The sequence below is a fragment of the Pinus tabuliformis genome, chromosome 8 (genome assembly GCF_031772625.1).
Source record: "Pinus tabuliformis cultivar Carrire ecotype Pingquan chromosome 8, CPIR1, whole genome shotgun sequence".
NCBI classification, from domain to species: domain Eukaryota; kingdom Viridiplantae; phylum Streptophyta; class Pinopsida; order Pinales; family Pinaceae; genus Pinus; species Pinus tabuliformis.
This window is the reverse complement of record NC_142294.1, coordinates 747,462,253-747,483,175: the sequence shown is the minus strand read 5'-3', so window position 1 is coordinate 747,483,175 and position 20,923 is coordinate 747,462,253. Positions and strand designations below refer to the sequence as shown.

At 40.1% G+C, this 20,923-nt stretch overlaps 1 protein-coding gene across 5 annotated transcripts in view; it reads right to left on the bottom strand.

Moving 5' to 3' along the window:
- LOC149237750 (S-adenosyl-L-methionine-dependent methyltransferases superfamily protein) overlaps positions 1–20,923 on the bottom strand; it is a 277,949-nt gene that overhangs the window by 105,081 nt on the left and 151,945 nt on the right. For all 5 annotated transcript variants that reach the window (XM_089372762.1, XM_089372761.1, XM_089372765.1 and 2 more), the window contains 3 exons: positions 2,869–3,412; positions 2,648–2,764; positions 1,972–2,121 (listed from right to left, as the gene is read on the bottom strand). In XM_089372762.1, the coding sequence (XP_089228888.1) occupies positions 1,972–2,121; positions 2,648–2,764; positions 2,869–3,412 (811 nt within the window). The remainder of the gene's footprint in view (positions 1–1,971; positions 2,122–2,647; positions 2,765–2,868; positions 3,413–20,923) is intronic.

The window sequence follows — 20,923 nt, the reverse complement described above, 5'->3', positions numbered from 1 at the left end:
TGTCATAAGCTTGAATATTAGGCTGCCCTACTCAAAAACTCGTTTCCTTGAAAAAAAATTGTGTTTGAAACATCTTTGTGGCAAAAGTTTTGTGAAAAAACTGTAGAAATTTTATGATCTGCACCCCAACCCTAGTTTACAATTTTGCAAGTGTATATTTGACCCAACCCACATGTTTTGTCATGCTGATATAATTTTTAATATGCATTCATTGTAAACATTTAAGAGTGCTTCTACTATTTTTCACATTTCCTAACAGCTATAATTAAATTAAAATTTATGCAAGCATTCAAGCATGAGAGACACTTATTTTTGGTCAAGGTGACCCCAGAAAACCCCACAACCTTTTGGGGAAAACCGGTCTTCAAAGGAGGATTTTATTGCTTGAGAAATTAGCCTAAGTACATAAAAAATAACCACATTACTTATCTACCTTTAGCTGAAGCATTAAATGCAAATCTGGAAAATTGTGCCCACTGATATTTTTCAGATATTCACAATTTTCTGCACTTTTACACAGCTCAGCTCCTCAATTTCTGCGCTCAGGAATCTGCCTCAAAATCAGTGCTGAAACAGTCTTGATTTATGTGCCCAAAACAGCCTCGAAATCTGTGCAAATACAGCCTTGATTTATGTGCAAAACACTGACTGTAACTCCTAGAAATTCATGCCAACAGCAATTGAGAACCTCCTCGATTTTTGTGCTGCCTAGAGCAGACTTCTCTAATTTTCTGCCTCAAATTTCAGGCCTGTTCTGAGCTGATTCCTCCTTGAAATGCGTGCTCAGAGCCTCCTTGAAAACCATGCCCAGCTCCTCGATTTTCATGCTGTTGTCCCTCGAATTCTGTGCTGCCTCCTTGAAATGCATGCAACAGTTTGTACAGTTTCCTCCTTGGGATTCGAGCCTCCTATGGCTGCCTCCCTCCTAGCAAATCGAAACTCTCCTTCTCTTCCAGCAGCTATTTCTCCTTGAAGATCTCCTTTCCTCCTCCTCCTCTCAAGTGTGAAGTGAGGAATGAACCTCTCTTTTCTCCTTTTGTCTTTTGGAAAAGATTGAATCCCTAACCCTAGGATTCAATGGTTGAGATTTAATCTCCAAATCTCAAGATTTGTAGCTGAGATTATTTTTCTCAAGTGACTCCCCTCATACATTGGCCCCTTTACTTAAAAGCCTCCTAATACCTTTTTCAAGTTGCATACATTTTTCTAATTTTCTCATAAAGTGAATTTCTCAACTCACTTTAATATTAGAAAAGTGAACTTAGTACTTTACACATAAAGTCACTTTATAAAGTGCAAGTGACTTTAATAGTACAAAAGTACATTTAGTACTTTACACATAAAGTCACTTTATAAAGTGCAAGTGACTTTAATATTAGAAAAGTACATGGTACACCACTTTTAAGTATCTCTTCCATCCATGACATTAATATAACTCATAAATGTCACAAAGTCAAAAGTCATTAATGTGTCTACTAGGCTAAAAGGGATAAATGCCTAGTAACACCTCTCCTTGGTATTATTTTCAACAAAAACCAGAGAGCGGATTTTTTTTTGTGGGAGCAAATTTCGGGAGCGCGCTCACGATTCACTCCCTCTCAGAGCGCGCTCCAGGAGCAATTCGAAAGGGGGGGAGCCACTCCCCCGCAACCTTGATCTTAGGACTCACATAACCTAGCAAACAAAAAAAAACCAGCCAAAGGTATCTTTAAGAGTTTTGACTTGTATGTTCTAAATGTAAAATCATTATCGAGGGTAACGTAGAGGAAAAGTGATGCTGCCTAGACATAACATATAAGTAAACTAAAGAATACTTTCGGATTCTGCTAGTGAGAACTAAAGCATATATCTTTCACAAACATCAGGTATATGTATCAAAAAGTTTGCATGTTCACTCTTACAATAAGGTTGAAAAAAACAACAAATGGTTTTGAATCCAGCATTTTAAACATAATGGTAAAAGATTACTACCAAGGAATTCCAAAGCAGAAGCAGGTAAATTCATGACGACATGATCCAAATGCTCCCATGTCTTTGATTTTGAGATCTCAATGCAAGTGGTTTCTGTCCCTCCCTTCTCCTTTCTTTTGCTCTTTTTTGAAGACTCAATTTTGGTGATATCTGTATTAACTCAAGCATTTGCAGCAATATTTTAGTACAGAACAATCAGAGAGAAAAGTACATCTACACATAATAAAACCATGTCCGAAACAAAATACAAGCATTGGGCAATAAGACACATTAGACGCATCCCACTAAAATAGTAAGGAGAAAAATCTGGTCTCCAAAAAATCAAACAAATACTGAAATTGGACAGTGCAAATATATTTGCCTACAGGTGCTTCTTTGGTGCGACAAATATGTGACCATACATAAAACAATAGTGTGGTCACAGCTTGATGAGCATATATAACTTGAATCTATTATTTCCCATCCTACATATCAATTACCACACTAATCTGAGGTTCAGGTTCATAAACATTCACCATACTGGGCAAATGCAACAACAAAGTGCTCTAAATTTTGAAGAATCTATAACGAACACATCATAATGTTCTTCCCTATGACAACAAGAAATGCAATGCTTACTAGTATGGTATCCATCTTTTTACATCATCTGGAATTGTGAAGTTGTGAACGAACATACCTTCCATAGACCCTCTCGACCATTTCCCAGACTCCACAATTGTATCTCCAACTACAGTTCCAATACTTTCAGGAACATTCTCACCAAGGACTGTCCCATTCCCATTCTTCAACTCCACTGCCACAACAATTTCAAACATGGTAGTTTGGCCTTGAAAATACTAATTGTTACCAAGTTCTAAACAATCCACAAAATATTCTGGGAAAATAGTAAAACATTACCTGCTGAACCTTCATGGTTATAACTCAATTTTTCATGTACTTCTGATATACCAGAGCTTTTCAAAAGCCCCACATTTGATGTCTGGCATTCTTCAAAAAGACCTCCTAAATCAGGCTCATTGACTCTCCTTACCATCAAATGGTGCATAAAATCTCGGGCATCCATATTATGTACAGATATTTTTCCCTTCACCTTGTTGAGTTCTGCATTAATATGCAAATAATTCACACTAGCTGGATTTAAATCATTTGCGAACACATGACAACCTCTTTGTGCAGCTGGGATAGCAAAAGGTCCCACGCCAGAAAACATGTCACAGATAATTTGTCCAGGTTGGAACTGAGATACCAACCGCTTGTGCTCATGCTCTAATCTGGAATTCCAGTAGACCAGGCCATAGTCCAGCCGGAAAGTGGCTCCATATTGCTTGACCTCTGTCACCAAATTTTCTTCTCCCTCCAAAATTTCAAAGGATGGCACTCTAAACTCATTACTAATGGTGCCAACCTTGTTAACAACAGTTTTTATCTTTGGCTGGTTTTTCTACAACACAGAGATTCATGTTGATCATGAGTATAATGTAAATAATCCATAACGTATAGTAAATAGTCTAATCTATGTTATAAGCAACAGTTCATTGAAATGAATAACCCTTAGCAGTAACTACAGCTATCAGCAGTGTTTAAGTATTTCTGAAGATTTATTTGCCGCATTACATAAAATCCTAAAATACATTGTAGCAACTAATCCTTTGGCAATCAATCATAAACTCAAAGGAGCAAAAAGATGAACACTTGGAAACAAAGTTGAATTTACCCACTGTGGACCCCCGAACCGCTTGATATGTGATTCATGAAGCATGTAAACACAAACTTAACCTCTAGGGAAAAGGTCAGCATTCATTCCCAGCTGCAATGGGATTACACACAGGAAATCCATTTCATGGGTATTTGCAAAGGTGGGTGGAACCATGGGATTTGATATTGCCTTAAATAAAAATAAAATATGAAGTACCAAAAGAGGAAAATAATTTCAAAATAGCTTACAAAAAAAGACAAATATTTCCTCCAATTTTGTCCATTCAATATCTCAATTAAAATTTTCCCAATTCTACCACACATGGTCCCCCACTTATTTTGTTCCCATCATCTTATGTTTTTTACTACTCAACCATCCCTAGCCTGAAAAATATCTTCAATCATTTGGTCATCTTAACTTGAATATTTCATCAGGTTGCAGGTCGTATCTATGTCTAGCTTACTTCAGATGTCTTTTGATTAAATAATAACAATTTTACACTATTGTGCCTATGTTTATGTTTTTATATGAGACTGATAACTCACACATTTATTTTACACTTAATTGGAGGTTTTACGACCTATAAGAAGAATGGAGCTAGTAGTCATTACGGGGTTCATTCGTTCATCTGTGAGCAAGAAGAGAGATGTCATAACAAAGTTTTTCATAAGTACTCATTATATATATATATATATATATATATATATATATATATTCTTTATGAGCACCACCCAAGTACATGTATTCATGCTACACTTTGTGTGAAGCCATAATTGAGCTACCAGCAAGTGTATGGGGCAATCGTGATCATAAAATGGTAAGAGTAAGATGTATGATGGTAGGTTCATGAAGCTCATAATTCCTTTCCAAGTGGTGCAGGTAACGGATAAAAAAACAGAGCACAACAATCATATGCCCATCAAGCTCAAGTAGGTTTGAATGCAATCAAATATTACTTTTCACACAATTGTGCTTTGTGGAGACTATCAGATGCTCTAAGCACTTTTGTGGTCATCATCGAGTTTTAGTTAACCTTAGCATGACTAAGGTTATGGTCTTCATTGGGAATGCTTTACCCAAAATTCATATTTCTCTTAAGGGAAAACTAGTAGAGATCACCACAGCTTACAGTAATCTATTCAAAAAACAAGGTATATCCACATATGTATAACACCATAATCCAAACACACACACACAGATCAAGGAAGAGCACACTGGTGTTTTACATGGTTAAAAGCCTCAAAGAGTGAAATAGTCCATGATCCCAACCAACAAAGCCACTTGAGGGAATATATTAATACAAAAAAAATGGATTACTTGAACATCTCTCACAAAAACAATCATCAACAAATGACCCTCCATCCTCTTTAAATAGAGATAATGGACCAATCGAGTGTTGAGCCATAAATCAAGTATCATTAAGATCAAGGAGATGTTTGAAGTTTGAACAATCAAATCACTTGTGTGTAGAATATGACTGATATTCAGATGTGTACAAAAGCACACTAACTACACTTTACCACTTTCAAGGCATTTTGAGTTCACCCTCGTGACTCCGCAGTTGATTGCCATGCAAGATTCAAGACAATGGCTCCTTGGGATTTGCATGAAATGTACCCTATGGATGTTAAGGATATTCCTGGATATCCTACTCATTATGGTATAGATTGTGTTACAAATGTTCCAAAATTTGATGGTGATCCTTCTTCAATTGTGGATCATGTTGTAAAATTCATCAAGTATACTTCAGAGGTCAATGTGGTTCATGAGGATGCTCTCATGAGGTTATTCATTAATTCTCTTGCGATTGATTAAAGAGAGTAGGTTAAATATCCTTGTGAACCCAAAAGCAACCCTTCCATTAAAGTAATCATTAAAAAAAATTGAGTATTGAGGGTTGATGTTTCAGATTTGAGAAGATACCCTTCGGGATTTAGTCATAGCCCTCCCAAAGGGATGCTTCCTTGATTCCTCTAAAGGTATTGAGGAATAAGCTAAAAAGAAAGATCATGATATAGATAGAGATTCCACCTATAATGAAGAGGATCTTGAGCCTTGTATGCCATGTGATCATTAGCAGGATAGAATTGATGTTTCATTTGAGCCATTTCCACTTCCTCCTAGTATCATTCCTCAATCATATTCAGATTCCATGATTTACGAACACGATGAGCCAACTTTGGTCGCCCCTTATGAATATGATCTTCATAGCGAGCAGCCTATTTGTCGAGACCTTGTCCCTAAGTCATCTCCCCCTCATGAAATTCACAACATGTCTTGACTCTTAAGGGAAATCAAGTTGCACACCAGAGATAGCTATTGACCAATAATTCCTAAAATTGATAATTGATTACTCCATATTTAGGCTGCAAGAGAGGATCCAATGGTGTAAGCTGAATTTTTTCTTTCCCTTTTCATCCTTGACTCCTCTTCATGATCAATAGTCTGTTATGAATATAAATTATAGAAAAATAATAGACAATAATGTAAACAATAATAATCATAATTAATGATTAATTAATTAAATAGTTAGTAATGAAGAGGTATGTCGCTAAGGACATAACCGTTGTGAAGAGGTACTTGCCTAGGGTATATAAGCAGGCCCTCACCCTCATTGTAATCATCTCATCAATTCTTTTATAATATACAATATACAATTATTGTCATACAATGGATGTCTTTGTCTTCGAAGTATTTTGAAGTTTACTCCGCTACATATACGAACTTTGTTTGTTACATTGATATCAGAGCCACGTTCTCCGATCCCAGCCACTGGCCATTAAAAGTCTTCAAAAACATAGTTGTCGTCACAAATCGAGCGTTTCGCTATATAGTTGGAGGTTCTCCATTCTGCCAGATTCACTATCAGGCCTTTGGCCATAAAATTATTTAATAATAAAAAATAAAAAAGAGTATATTTCAAAAAAAAATTGAAAAAAATTATAGAAAAAACAATTCATAAATGAAAAAAAAAAAAACGAAAAGTTTTTAAAAAATAGAAAATACATTTAAAAAAAAATATATATATATATAAAAACAAAAATTATTTAAAAATAAATAAAAATTAACAAAATTACATATCAAATAATATTAAAAATGAAAAAAAAACAAGAGCAGCAAATAAAAAAATATATTAAACAAAAATCAAAAATTAAATTAAATTAAAAAAAAACTTACCATCCATTGTTGCAGCTGGCGCACAAGCGCTTGCAAAATGACCCACGCAAACCACCGTTACCCTGTTTGTTGCTTGTATGTTGTAGGTGTCGCTACACAGTTGTCGCACTGTACAAGGACCGTGCCTTGTCCTGTCTACGAAACTGTGACGTATGACCTTTGTCACGAAATAGGCTGGGGAGACACATCATCGAGTGAAAAAGACTCTACATCCATTTTTACAAGTCGTTGCATTCATCCACTGTATGTAAGTTTACCAGTCGCTGCCATACATAATCTATCTTGAAAAACATCGCTGAATTGGTAGTCTACAACGTATTGTAAGTAGTCATTTTTATTCCTTGTTATTGATAATGGCAAAGGGGAAAACGAATAGGTTGTGGCTTTCAAGATGTTTGTGGTGACCTTTGAATTTGGTGTTATGTAAAGTATAGACTACGGTCACGTGGAGATCATTTTAACTTGTTAAGAGTCACAACATTGGTAAAATTAAAAAGATCCTCGTTTTCTTATCAATTTAAAGTATAAGTTATCAAAACAAAGAAGCATTACATTGTATAGGTACATTTATTAGTATTTTCCATAGGGAAAATAAGTAAAAGAAAAAAGAGTATTAGTACAAGCAGGTACAAGTGTAACAAAGTTATTTAGAAGCAATCATTTGAAAAGTCAAAAACATTTTAAAAGTTAAGAGCTGAAAAACTATTTGAGGTTTCTTTTAAAAGATTATTAAGGATTCAGTAATAAAGTTGGAAGAAAAATTAAAGTTTTAAAGGTTAGAAAATAAAAAGAGTTAAATAAAAAGATAAAAGGGTTATTTAAGAGGATATAAAAAAGGTTATTTGGAAAAAAGTAAAAGTAGAATACATTTTTATTCTCAAGTCATATTTATCTAAGTTTAAATATTGTGGTACAAGAAGTGAAGAAGTGAAGTTTGACAAAGATAATAAAGAAGAAAATAATAAAAGGGTTACCATAAAACCTTAAGGTGGAGCAATGGAGTCTAATTCGAAGATGAATGAAGGAGCTACGGATTCCATACATAGCTCTACATTTTGGACCAGATGTCCATTTTGTCGAACAGAAGATCAATGTTTATTGATTTTTAAAAATCACACAACACTTTGTCCAAAATGTCGAAGATTGTTAACTTTGGAAGAATATCAAGGTAATACCCAGATGCAAATTAAAAGATTAAAAAAAGAAATCGCAAAACTTCAACAAAAGAATGAAGCATCAAAAAAGAAGTATAAAGATCTTGAAGACATGTTTTACAATAAGTCAAAAGAAAAGGATGAGGAAATTTTGCGCCTAAGGGACCATAATAAAAAAATTACTTGAACAAATTAAGAAGTCCAAGGTTAAGAAGCAAAAATTAAAGCAAGAAAATGAAAGTTCTAAGAAGGAATTTAACGAGAATCTATCAAAGAAGGAAGAAGAAAATTTGGCTTAAAAGACCTGAATCAAAGGCTATTAGAACAAATCAAAAATATAAAAGATAAAGAGAAGGATACTAAGGACAAAGTCAACGATTCTGAAAATGGCAAACTTTCAAGTCTAAGGAATCATAACCAAAACCTTCTTACACAAATAAAGAAACTAAAAAGCGACAAAAAGTCACCAAATGACAAGTTAGAACAACTTACTCAAGAAGAAGTATTGAAGTCTCCAACTGTAACAGTGCAAGATGAAGATAAAGCAACAAATACTGATCCAGTCAATATCATAACTCAAGAAGATGAGAAGCCAACAAAAGTTAAAACATATTTCGATATTGCAGTTCAAACAATGAAAATTCTGAATGATGACTTAGTAACCAACTCAACAACAGTACCTGCAGTAAATCGGGAAATTGTGAAAATTCAAGAATCCCACCCGAATCTACTACTGCAGCAATTGATTAAATTTCTCCTATTTGTTAATTACTGAAACAAATTATTTATTGCTTCCTATAGCAAATATCGAAGCTAATACAATTGCAACCTTCACTTAATTAATTAATTTGCCCAAAACAAGAACAGAACAATAGAGAAAGATACACACAAGTGACAGTATTTTTTGGACAAATGTCCCTGGAAAAACCCAATGCAGGAAAACCGGTGCAACAGATCTGAGGGTTTTTATTATTATGCAGAAGTATTCTGAATACAACTCTGGATGCCCTCCTGGCAATCCAGTTACAGAGAAAATCACTTGGCAAGAAAGATTGGTGAGATTACCTCACTCAACACTATTGATCCCGACTGATCTAGCAGCTGAACTGCGAGTTCCCCGGCTACTTCTGCGCTGCCCCTACATGGGCCATGTGTCAGCCTCTAAGTCACTGCGTCAGCCCAACTAAGAATCGATATGCCTTCAGGAGCCTTTTCCAGCCCTCCCGACTCAAAAACGTCAGCTCCTTCAGCAAATTTGGACCTTTGCGCTGGAAGTTGCTGCGCTGCTTTGTGTGGGGCCTGCGTGAGCCCTTCCTAGCTCTGCGTCACCCTCTCTACCCTTTGCACTGCCTCCTTTGTGTGTCTTTCTACCTCTCTGTTGAGTATTCTTGGCTCCAGAGAAGATCCTCCAGCCAAAACTCTCTCTACCCCTCTCTACAACAGCTCACTATCGAAATTCTCCCAGCAGTTGCTCTGCTTCAAAAAATCGAACTTTTGAACTCTCTGTGTGTCTTTCCAAATGACCCTCAAGCCTCCTTAAATAATCTCCTCATTGACATTCAATGGCCCATATTAGAAGCTAATCAATAGCTAAGATCATTTCTTCTTGATCCTCGTCTTCATCTAGAAGTTACACCCACAGTTTATATTAATACCCTTTAATTATTTTATTTTCCTAAGTTTAGACTTAATTATTTTAATACAGTTGTTTCTGGGTGGAATTCCCCAAAACGCTTTCTACGTTCTTTGGAATACATGTGCCTAAGCCTCTCTGCCAAATTTGAGACTTAGAACACATCTGATGCTACCAGAAATGAACACTACCTCTTAGCGAGGAATGTGCTTTAGCAATGCAACCTGTTGAAGCATCACTCTGTTCTATAACATCCCCCTCTGCGTTGTTGATGTTTGACATGTTGTCCACCAACCACGGCGCAAATGTTGCATCTGTACTATTGTTGACATTGCAACTATCAACACTGCATCCTGCAACTCCCTCTGAATTTATGCATCTGTGTTGTTGTTGGCACTGCCACTACCAACTACAAACTGTTGCTACCGCTGCATCACCAACGGAAAAACATCCCAAATTACTGAACTAACTATGTTCAGTACGATACCATGTGAATGTTGGAGCTTGGTTGCTGCTAGTCTCTGCACTGACCCTCTGAATCTTCTACGTTGTTGCTGACCTCTGCATTGTGCCATATGCACTATTGCCAACTCTACTCTGCATTTTTCAGTCTTTGGCGCTCCTAGCCACTGCAATTGTCTCTTCGACACTCCTCGTCACCATCTAACACTAGTCCATCCTGCTACTTCTAATCTGGGCTCTTCTAGCAAGGAATTGATTTGAGAGGTAGGTTCCTCTAAGATCCTGCCCATCTATAGCTCCTTGGAACTACAGCTCCAAATCAGCCCACCTCCCTCCCAGAGGTATCTCGGTTGTCATGGTGAACTCCTCCTCCTCGATCTTCGCGGGTGTGGCCTTCGGAGCATGCTTCTCATCTTTTTCCTTCTTCCTAAGAGGACACTGAGTTGCATAGTGACCCATTTCACCACACCTGAAGCACTTTATCTTCAAGACGTCCTTCTTACGTCTCTGCTGCCCCTTCGATGCAAGGGTTGCATTCTCCTCCTCCTCCTTCGGCTTTGACCCATTGTTGCTGCTTCCGTCAAGTTTACACTTGACCAAGTCTCCCTTCAGCGCCTCTTGCTTGAGAGATGCCCACATCTCATCCCAATTCGGCAAAGTTTCCCTACCCAAGATACTCTGGACAAAGACTTGCCACTCATCTGAGACAGAATTGAGGGCCAGTCTAACCAACTCTGAGTCTTGAGGTGTAGACCCCACAGCAGATAACTCATCACGGGTCTCCTGAAGCTTCGTGAGGAATGGATCCACATGCTCCCCCTTTTGCATCTGAGCAGATCTTAGTTTTTGCTCAAGGTACATCTTCCACTGCTCGGAAGATCCCTGATATAGCGTAGACAACGCATCCCACATCTCCTTAGCAGTCCCTCTGCTAGCGATGTGACAGAGAACATGATCCTTCACTCCGTCGAGGATCATTCTTTTTGCCTTCACCATCTCAGCCTTGTATTTCTTCAACGGATCTGCATCTATAGGCATAGCCACCACGTCGTTGACATATGTCTTGAGAGCATACTCATCTTGAAGGAATGACATTCTAGCCTTCCAGATGACATAGTTGGATGCTTTGTCCAACCTATCTTGATCTCTCAAGCCACTGGTCGCCATTTCTGCCACAAGAATTGTCGAATGACCTCCTCTCTCCTCTGCGCAGCACTACACTGGCCTATGCACTCCCTGCTGGAGCTCGTAGATCTGCCCCTCTCCACTGTTGCTCAACAAGTGACAATTCAGACTCCTTGGTTAGAAGTCCTCTAAGGAAGAAATTCCCTCAATTGTGCTTCTTCCTTCTCTTCTGAAGTCTTTCTACCCAACAAAATGGCCTTCAGAAAACACTGCATCCCACCAGCTTCTCCTCACGCTGAAGCTTCAACGCTACTCCCTCTGCCAAAGCAAGATCTCGATATGGTAGCCCTACTCTCTGTCGACTCACTCAGAGAGAGACTGCCTCGAAATTCAGCCCTTCGACTAGGACTGCGCTTGGGATTTATAGATTTGAGTTCTTGAATGTTTGATCTTTATATACGTTGTTATATGGATGGATGTATGGATGGATGGGTTGGATGGATCGCTTGGATTGCCGGATGGCAGATTATGTTCACCAAGGAATGACCCGAAATTGGATTTTCATCTATCTGGGATCGTTCTTTTTCATAGTAATAAAAGATGTTTTCCTTCTTTTCGTTTCTTTTCTTAACAAATGAAATAACCCAATGGATCGACCGCTACGAGAAGAAGGTTATCGAAATCCAAAAGCAGGGGAAGCATAGGCAGCATCTTAGCCAATAACATCAGCAGCTGACCCAGATGCTGATCCTCCAGAGGCATAGGCAAAGGTAGCAAAAGTTGATCCATAATCCGTTGATCCAAAACCAAAGTAAAAGCCCATAACCCTCTGGGTTTCGAACTGCTGCCTCCTGCAGCTTTTTCGACCTACCTCTTCTGCTTAGCGTTGGGTTCTCTGGCACTGTTCTTCTTGCTTCACCTGCACTCGCCCTGATATTATGTGAAAAATCGAGAATCCCACCTGAATCAACTACTGCAACAACTTATTAAACTTCTATTCATAAATCACTGAAACAAATTATTTACTACTTCCTACAGAAAATATTGAAGCTAATACAACTATAGCCTTCATTTAATTAATTCATTTGCCCAAAACAAGAACAGAACAATAGAGAAAGATACACACAAGTGACACAGTATTTTTGGACAAATGTCCCCGAAAAAACCCAATGCGAGAAAACCAGTGCTGCAAATATGAGGGTTTTTATTATTATGCAGAATTATTATGAATACAACTTTGGATGCCCTTCCGACAATCCGATTACTAAGAAAATCACTTGGCAAGAAAGACTGGTGAGATTACCTCACTCAACACTGTTGATCTTAGTTGATCCGACAGTTGAACTGTGAGTTCCCCGGCTACTTCTGCGTTGCCCCTACATGGGCCCTGCGTCAACCTCTAAGTCACTGCATCAACCCAACTGAGAATTAATCTACCTTCAGGAGCCTTTTCCAACCCTCCCGGCACAGAAACGTCAACTCCTTTAGCAAATTTGGACCTCTGCGCTGGAAGTTGTTGCGCTGCTCTGCGTGGGACCTGCATGAGCCCTTCCTGGTTGTGCAACACCCTCTCTGCCCTCTACGTTGCCTCCTCTGTGTCTTTCTACCTCTCTGTTATGTATTCTTGGCTCCAGAGAAGATCCTCCAGCCAAAACTCTCTCTACCCCTCTCTGCAATAGCTCACTATCGAAATCTCCCGGCAGTTGCTCTGCTTCGGAAAATCGAACTTCTGAACTCTCCATGTATCTTTCCAAATGATGCTCAAGCCTCCTTAAATAATCTCCTCGTTGACATTCAACGGCCTAGATTAGAAGCTAATCAATGGTTAAGAACATTTCTACGTGATCCTCATCTTCTTCTAAAAGTTACACCCACAGTTTATACTTTATATTAATACCTTTTAATTATTTTATTTTCCTAAGTTTAGACTTAGGGTCCCTTTAAAAATAATTAATTATTTTAATACAACTATTTCTGGGTGGAATTTCCCAAAACGCTTTATGGGTTCTTTGAAATACATGTGCCTAAGCCTCTCTGCACAATTTGAGACTTAGAGCACATCTGATGCTACACAAATCTACAGAAATCACCACAAATAGATTAGGGAAAGATCAAACTGCAAGAGCTCCTTATTGACATCTAAATCACGAGAGCAGACAAGTAAAACAATTTACATATTTGAACCATTCAGAATGGAAACAACAAATTTAAGTTCCAAAGAATACTGAAGTTTGCAAAATCCAGTCCTATGATAACAATCCATTACAAAATTCTAGTGATCAAAAGATTCCACAGAAGGTTAATCTAGGATGGTCTGATCCATTCTCAATCCGACAATTTTGTTTATCACTCAGAGCATCATATCGTCTTGTATCAACGAAGATGAAAGTTTAGAGACAAAAAGATATTCAAAATGGGAAAAGAGATCAAGCCCTTTCATCAATAAGCTTTAAGGACAAAGATTTTTGAAGAGGAAGGCAATGTTATGAATATAATTTATAGAAAAATAATAGAAAATAATGTAAACAATAATAATCATAATTAATGATTAATTAATTAAATAGTTAATAATGAAGAGGTATGTCCTTAAGGACATAACCATTGTACCTGCCTAGGGTATATAAGCAAGCCTTCACCCTCATTGTAATCATCTCATCAATTCTTTTATAATATACAATATACAATAATTGTCCTACAATGGATGTCTTTGTCTTCTAAGTATTTTGAAATTTACTCCGCTGCATATACGAACTTTGTTCATTGCATAGTCATTTTGTTTTCCCAATACCCACCCTTGTTGCTCTAATCCAGTAGCTGAGTATTATCAGATAGTGGTTTCACAATGTAATGTTTCCTTGTTCTATCTCCTGATTAAGCACAGAGGGTAAAGGGTGTGATATTGACTATGTTAGCTTCATTGATTGTATGACTATACTTAGTCAACATATGGTGTAATAAACTTTAAGTAGTTGCATTGCATTTGTGTGTTTCATTATTGTACTTATTCATTTCTCATGTTAATGGTTTGCATTCTAGATTTAGATTGCATTTAGCTAACTTTTTCTTTTTCAGTATGGATTTATTATATCATATAAACACAAAGGTGACGATCAACACCTTGTACACATGCTAGCAAACAAGTTGATTTGAGTGTGCAAGTAACAGGTCTGTGAGCCCAGGGATTGTTGCGGTTCTCATGAACTCCTTGTTCAAACATACGATCATGTGTTCTACAATGAGCACATCTCCCCGAGTTGGATCCAAATGTTACCCACCAAAAATTAGCAACCCTATAGGAGAAAACTTTTCTCCTATCTTGGATAGCCAGTCAGCCAATAGCCCTACACATTGCTCAGTGATGATCATATGCCACATTCCTTCGCCATTTGCACAGGTCATACACCTCTCGCAACCCAGCATTCCTCTTGGATGAAGGTGGGCTACGACTCGACAAGTACTTTAACCATCTCCATTCTTCAAGTTAACTATCACTAGATCATTGGTAATTGGAACTCTCTTGTCCACATCCTTGACTCGAGCCAGAAAACATTGCTCTGGAGGTTGATGCAACTAAAAGAATGAAAAAGCATAAGATGGCCACAACGAAAGAAAAAGAAAAGTTAAAATGCAAAAGATGGTCGGGACATAAGTTAGTGTGTGGGAAAAATCTTAACATGAGCTCTACTCTCCTCAATATCCATCACCTGATTCCTAGGCACTTGATGCTCCATCTCATTAAATGGAATCATTACATGTCCCAACCCTAATGCAAAAGAAACTCTCATCTTAAGGGGTAAAAGTTAAAACAAGTGTTATATCATAAAGAGAAAGCTTTGATCCTTGAACTATGCACCAAAATAAAAAGCATTATCAAAAAGAAGTAAAAGGCGCGTGGAAAAACCAGGCCAAGAAGGGTAACTCATGCCTCCACGATTGCTCCTTCCATTACATCTATACACTCAGGATGTGGACTCCCAATAGATAGTCCCCTTGCCATGGCACTTAGCCATGACGTCCTTCCCTTCCATTGCCACTTACTTGCACCAGCACCTATGGATTGAAGAGTTGACCTTGGAAATTCCACCACCCCTTAGGGGCTAGAAGCACCTAATAGGGTTGACTACTTAGCCACTCCTACAAAGGTACCGAACACTTTCATGGGACTTGGTCTAGTTAGATATTTGAAGGTGTTCTTTGTTTGAAGTATTAGAATGCCCTTGACACTTAGGTATGGTCCACTTAAATGCATTTATGATCTTAGTCTCTAATGAATGGTTGCTTTCACTTGAGTTTGGGTTGGTTTTTCCAAGTGGTCCAGAGCAATAAAGGCCTTAAGGGCATCCTATTCCACATTATGAATAGGCCATAGATTACACTTTCAGAGAGCATCGTGATTTGGTAGATGCACATTCCCACTTCATAGCAAAGCGTTGGGCATTTTGATGACCTGAGCAGTTGATGGATATCTTAGAGCACTCCTAGATGCTAGAATGTTGAGCTTCTCTTGCTCGGCACAAAGGATTCTTGATTATGTACCAATAGACCCAAAATGCCCCCAGGCTAGCCTTAACTCTACTTGATCCATGATCCAGATCCTAGATGAGGATGGTCATCCCCCAGGATGATTGAGGAGGGCTTGTTGCACCTGATGGAGCCTCAATGTTGTAGAGAGAAGGCACCACATTGTCTACTTGGCACCGATGAAGATGATGTACGGCAACCACAATTGGATTTTGGACACATGGCGCTGCTTTGAGTCTTGATTTGAGGATTTTTCCTCGGATGGAAGACGATCATGATGCTTGGAGACCCTTGTATTGATGTGGGGTAGCATCGGATGTGCTCTAGCCACGAAATTTGGTGGAGAGGTTGGGGCACATGAGATCTCCAATACCCAGAAAGGGTTTGGGCAGATTCTAAACAGTTCAGGAGATATTAAAATAATTAATATTTTTAATGGAGTCCCTAAGTCTAAACTTAGGGAAATTAAAATATTAATGTGGATTAATATGAAACTGTGTTAGAATAGTCCAAAAGACATGGATCAAGCTAGATCTAATCTTAGCTGTTGATTAGGGACTTAATCTCGGCCGTTGATATGTCAACAGGAAAAGTATAAGAGGAGGCTTGAGGGTCACTTGGAGGATACACCAGAGTGATCAGTCATTCTATTCTCTAGAGCGGGGTTTGCTAAGAGAGATAGAATTAGTGATCGGGAGTTGCAGCTGAGGGGCATTGAGTACAGAGAGACAGAGAGGCAGAGATAGTGTCGGGAGAGCAGCGCAGTAGCCAGGGAGAGTGACGCAGAGCCAGCCAGGGCTCACGCAGGGCCATGCAGAGGCAGCTGGGAGTTGCGCAGAGCCTCAAAGAGGCCAGAATTGCTAACGCAGAGGGCCAGAAGGTTGATGCAAGGCCTCCTAAGGCTGACGCAGACCAATCCGAGGTGACGTAGGGCCAGCGCTGAGCAGAGAGGGGCTGACGCAGTCCAGAAAAGGCTGACGTTGGGGTTCTGGGGCAAATTGGTGCCAAGGAGCTGCTAGAAGGATTATCCGGGCTTTCAGCCAGGAGATTTGTCTCAAACAGAGAGGTATTACTACCAAGGAAATTCTCTATTGGGTAGGCCAGTTTCGGCACCCAAATTGTACTCTGATATTGCTTAATAAGAAAACCCTCGGATAGTTGCACCGGTTTTCCCACATTGGGTTTTTCCGGGGACATTGGTCCAAAAATAATGGTGTCATGTGATGTGATTGTTTATGTTTCCTTTAGCTTTTGATCTGTAATATGTTGAGCATGCACTAGTGTTTATTTTCAGTATTTACATTGTAAATAACTTGTTAAGTAACATAATAAGTAGGTAGGAATAAATCAGATAAAGTGCATGGAGGGTTTCTAACTATGTAGACTTAGAAACTTCAACATAGTATCAGAGGGTGATTGCAGATCATAGGAGGACTGAGGACATCAGTCGAGCAGAGCAATAGTAGCAGAAAACAGTTGTCCCGAGGTGACAAAAGTTGTTTCTAGCAGAGCAACAACAAGGGAAGGGTGATGTAGTGCCTGCATCATCAAGGGTGAGTCGGGAAGAGGCAATGCAGAGGCTAAGGAAGGCAAAGGGAGCCTCATGCAGAGCCACACAGAAGCTGGGAGGGCTGACGCAGTTGGCTGAGGAGGTCGAGTTGCTGGTGTCGAGATTGCGCAGAGCCTAGGAGCTCTCACCTTCAAGTTGTTGGGGTTTAGAAGGCTGTGGGAATAATACAGAGTGGAGCTAGTGAAGCACTGTAGTCGGAACAGTACCTGACAGAGCAAGGCCAAGAAGAGGGAGTTGCTACCGAGGGTTTCTAGCCGAGGAACCCAGATCAGTGGTGCGGTTGCACAAGACGATCAGAGTAGGGGGCATCTCGATAGTGGCAGAAAGATTTCCAGGAGGGAAATCAGGACTCAGAGGGAGTCCAAAAAAGAACTTCCAGACGGGAAGTAGAGACTCGGAGGAGTCGAACAGAGAACTTCCAAGAGGGAAGTAGAAGAGCATCATGGCACTACATGGAGTAACAGACCAGGATAGACTGGATGGAGCGTCGAACTTCGCAGTCTGAAAGGCTAGAATCTTATCCGTACTTGACAGAAATCGTGTCAAGAACTTCACCTTGAAGTTTATAGATATCCCAGTCGACCCCAATGATAATGACAAGTACGAGGAGGCAATGGCGAGGGCCAAGAGCATCATCCTTGACGGGGTCAAGGACCATGTAGTTACACGCATTACCGAGAAGGAAACGACATACGAGATGTGGGAGACCCTTAAGAAATTGTACCAGCATACTTTTGTGCAAAGAAGAATGCTACTTGAGTATCAGTTGAAGGTCGTATCAGATGAAGAGGGAAGAACTGATTGACACCTTCCTCGGAGGACTAAATGAGATCTGAGATCAGTTGACTACTATAGAAGCCACGTCGGATCAAGAGTTGATGGTGAGGACAGCCCTGAATGTTGTCTCAGAAGACTGGGAGGTATTTGTCCAGAGTATACTGGGCAGAGGGACTCTCCCACCTTGGGACAAGATGTGGGCGGCTCTTCACCAAGAAGAGATCAGACGACAGTCGAAGATGGGTAGCAGCAGCAAGGGGATCAAAGTCAAGCAGGAGGAGGAAGATGTTGCCCTAGCATCTAAGGGAAAGCAGGAAAAGTGGAAGAAGAATGATCTCTCAAAGATCAAGTGCTTCCACTACAGGGAGCTGGGTCACTATGCGCCCCAATGTCCAAGGAAGAAGAGTAATAAGGTAGAGTCTTCTGAGACTAAGGCAACGCCAGCACGAACAGAGAAGGAAGTTTTGACAGATGATGATTATGCCATGAGTGCACATGCATCACTTGAGCGGAAGTGGGGAGACATCGCGCTGTAGTCAGACGGACTACAAGCGATGAGGGGCAGGATCCTCGAGGTACCCAGCCTCTTGGATTAGACCTTGCTACGAGAGCCCCGAAGAGGAGTAGCAGGACTGGCTGAGTCGAGTAGAGATGGATGCGGATGGAGTGGCAGAGAGAGCTACAGTGCAGGAGTCCCAAGACAGCGCGAGGCTAGCAGGCTGCAGCAGTGCGAAAAGCACAGGAGTGTTGCACCAGTGCAGGATGGCACAAAGAGGTGTGCAACAGTGCAAGGTGCAAGGAGTTGTTGCAACAGCGCAGAGATCAGAGAGGGAGCACTTGTCATCGGCAGAGGGAGCTTCAGCATCAGGAGGGTCTCTAGCCCAACAAAGAGGTCAGAGTTGGGAGATCAGTTACTTACTTCTCAGTAACTGAGTTGCAGTGCAGTAGTGGGCAGCACAATGCAGCATGATGAGAGGAGGTGCAGTGCAGGTGCAGTGCGGATGCAGTGCTGGGAGAAAGGACCAGCAGCAGCACAGACGCAGAGGGATCTGTCGTACAAATGCAGCAGTGGTAGTTGTAGAACCATGGGCAGCAGTGCAGAGGATGGTGGGCAACAGGCCTAGCATCAGCACAGGGACTGATGCCGGATGATCAAGGTGATACTCAGTGAGGAGTATTACTAGAGCACACTCCTCGCTAAGAGGGAGTATTGATTTGGGGTAGCATCGAATGTGCTCTAGCCACGAAATTTGGTGGAGAGGTTGGGGCACATGAGATCTCCAATACCCAAAAAGGGTTTGGGCAGATTCTAAGTCTAAACTTAGGGAAACTAAAATATTAATGCGGATTAATATGAAACTGAGTTAGAATGGTCCAAAAGACATGGATCAAGCCAGAAATAATCTTAGCTGTTGATTAGGGACTTAATCTCGATCGTTGATATGTCAACAGGAAAAGTATAAGAGAAGGCTTGAGGGTCACTTGGAGGATACACCAGAGTGATCAGTCATTCTATTCTCTAGAGCGGGGTTTGCTAAGAGAGATAGAATTAGTGATTGGGAGTTGCAGTTGAGGGGCATTGAATACAGAGAGACAAAGAGGCAGAGATAGTGTCGGGAGAGCAGCACAATAGTCGGGGAGAGTGACGCAGAGCCAGCCAGGGCCACGCAAAGTCAGTCGGGAGCTGCGCAGAGCCTCAGAGAGGCCAAGATGTAGAGGGATAGAAGGCTGACACAAGGCCTCCTAAGGTTGACGCAGACCCATCCGGGGTGATGCAGGGCTAGCGCTGGGCAGATAGGGGCTGACACGGTCCAAAACAGGCTGATGTTGGGGTTTTTGGGGCAGATTAGTGCTAAGGAGCTACCAGAAGGATTATCCGGGGTTTCAGCCAGGAGATTTGTCTCAAACAGAGAGGTATTACTGCCAAGGAAATTCTCTGTTGGGTAGGCCAGTTTCGACACCCAGATTGTACTCTAATATTGCTTAATAAGAAAACCCTTGGATAGCTGCACCGGTTTTCCCACATTGGGTTTTTTCTTAAGCAATCTTAACTAAGAATCTCATTCATACTCATTGCATAATCATTCTATGTTTAATTTGCACTAATAACTTGCCTCCAAACATAAGCTTGGTTGATAGACTCATAGGATAACCCTTTATCAACTAAATTAAGGGATTCAACCCTTTTTAGTAGTTAATACAGTGACCTTGCAGTCGTCAGAGCCACAACCTCTGCAGCATCGGAGACACTGGGTGGTTGGAACATAGGGGGAGGTATCGTTAATCAAGCCTCTGATTGCTTCCTGTTGGCTTCCATCTCACAACCTGCTCTAAAGACTGATCTCAAAACTGTTGAGGGAGGTTCCATTTAGACTAGGCATATAACTTAAAATTAACCAACATCCTTGCATTGCACATAGTTTTTAGGACTTGCATCTCATATAAGTTAGTTAATCATTTATGTAGCAGTTGTCCATCCAGTTACTTGGTCTTGATTTCTAATAAGCAAAAATTTTGACTCCATAAGGCACTGGTCTCATTACTAAATCTAATCGAATCCTTAAGTCTTATTAAATTAAACCAAATAGCTAAGCCACTCAACTGTGTCTCCCGGATAAGTTGGTTCCCAACTTGTCTTTCATTCTCTCATCTTCATGGGGATATGGGGATCAGATGGAAAGCCCCCACCCTGAGCGGTTATCGCGGTGCCTGTACAATCTGAGCGACAACAGGGTTGTCATAACAAAATCAAATTGTTGTCCTTGCATTTTTTGTAGGTTTCAGTCTTCTACACAGCACAGCGAGCTGTATTGAGTCATAACTTTCTAACCAGTTAC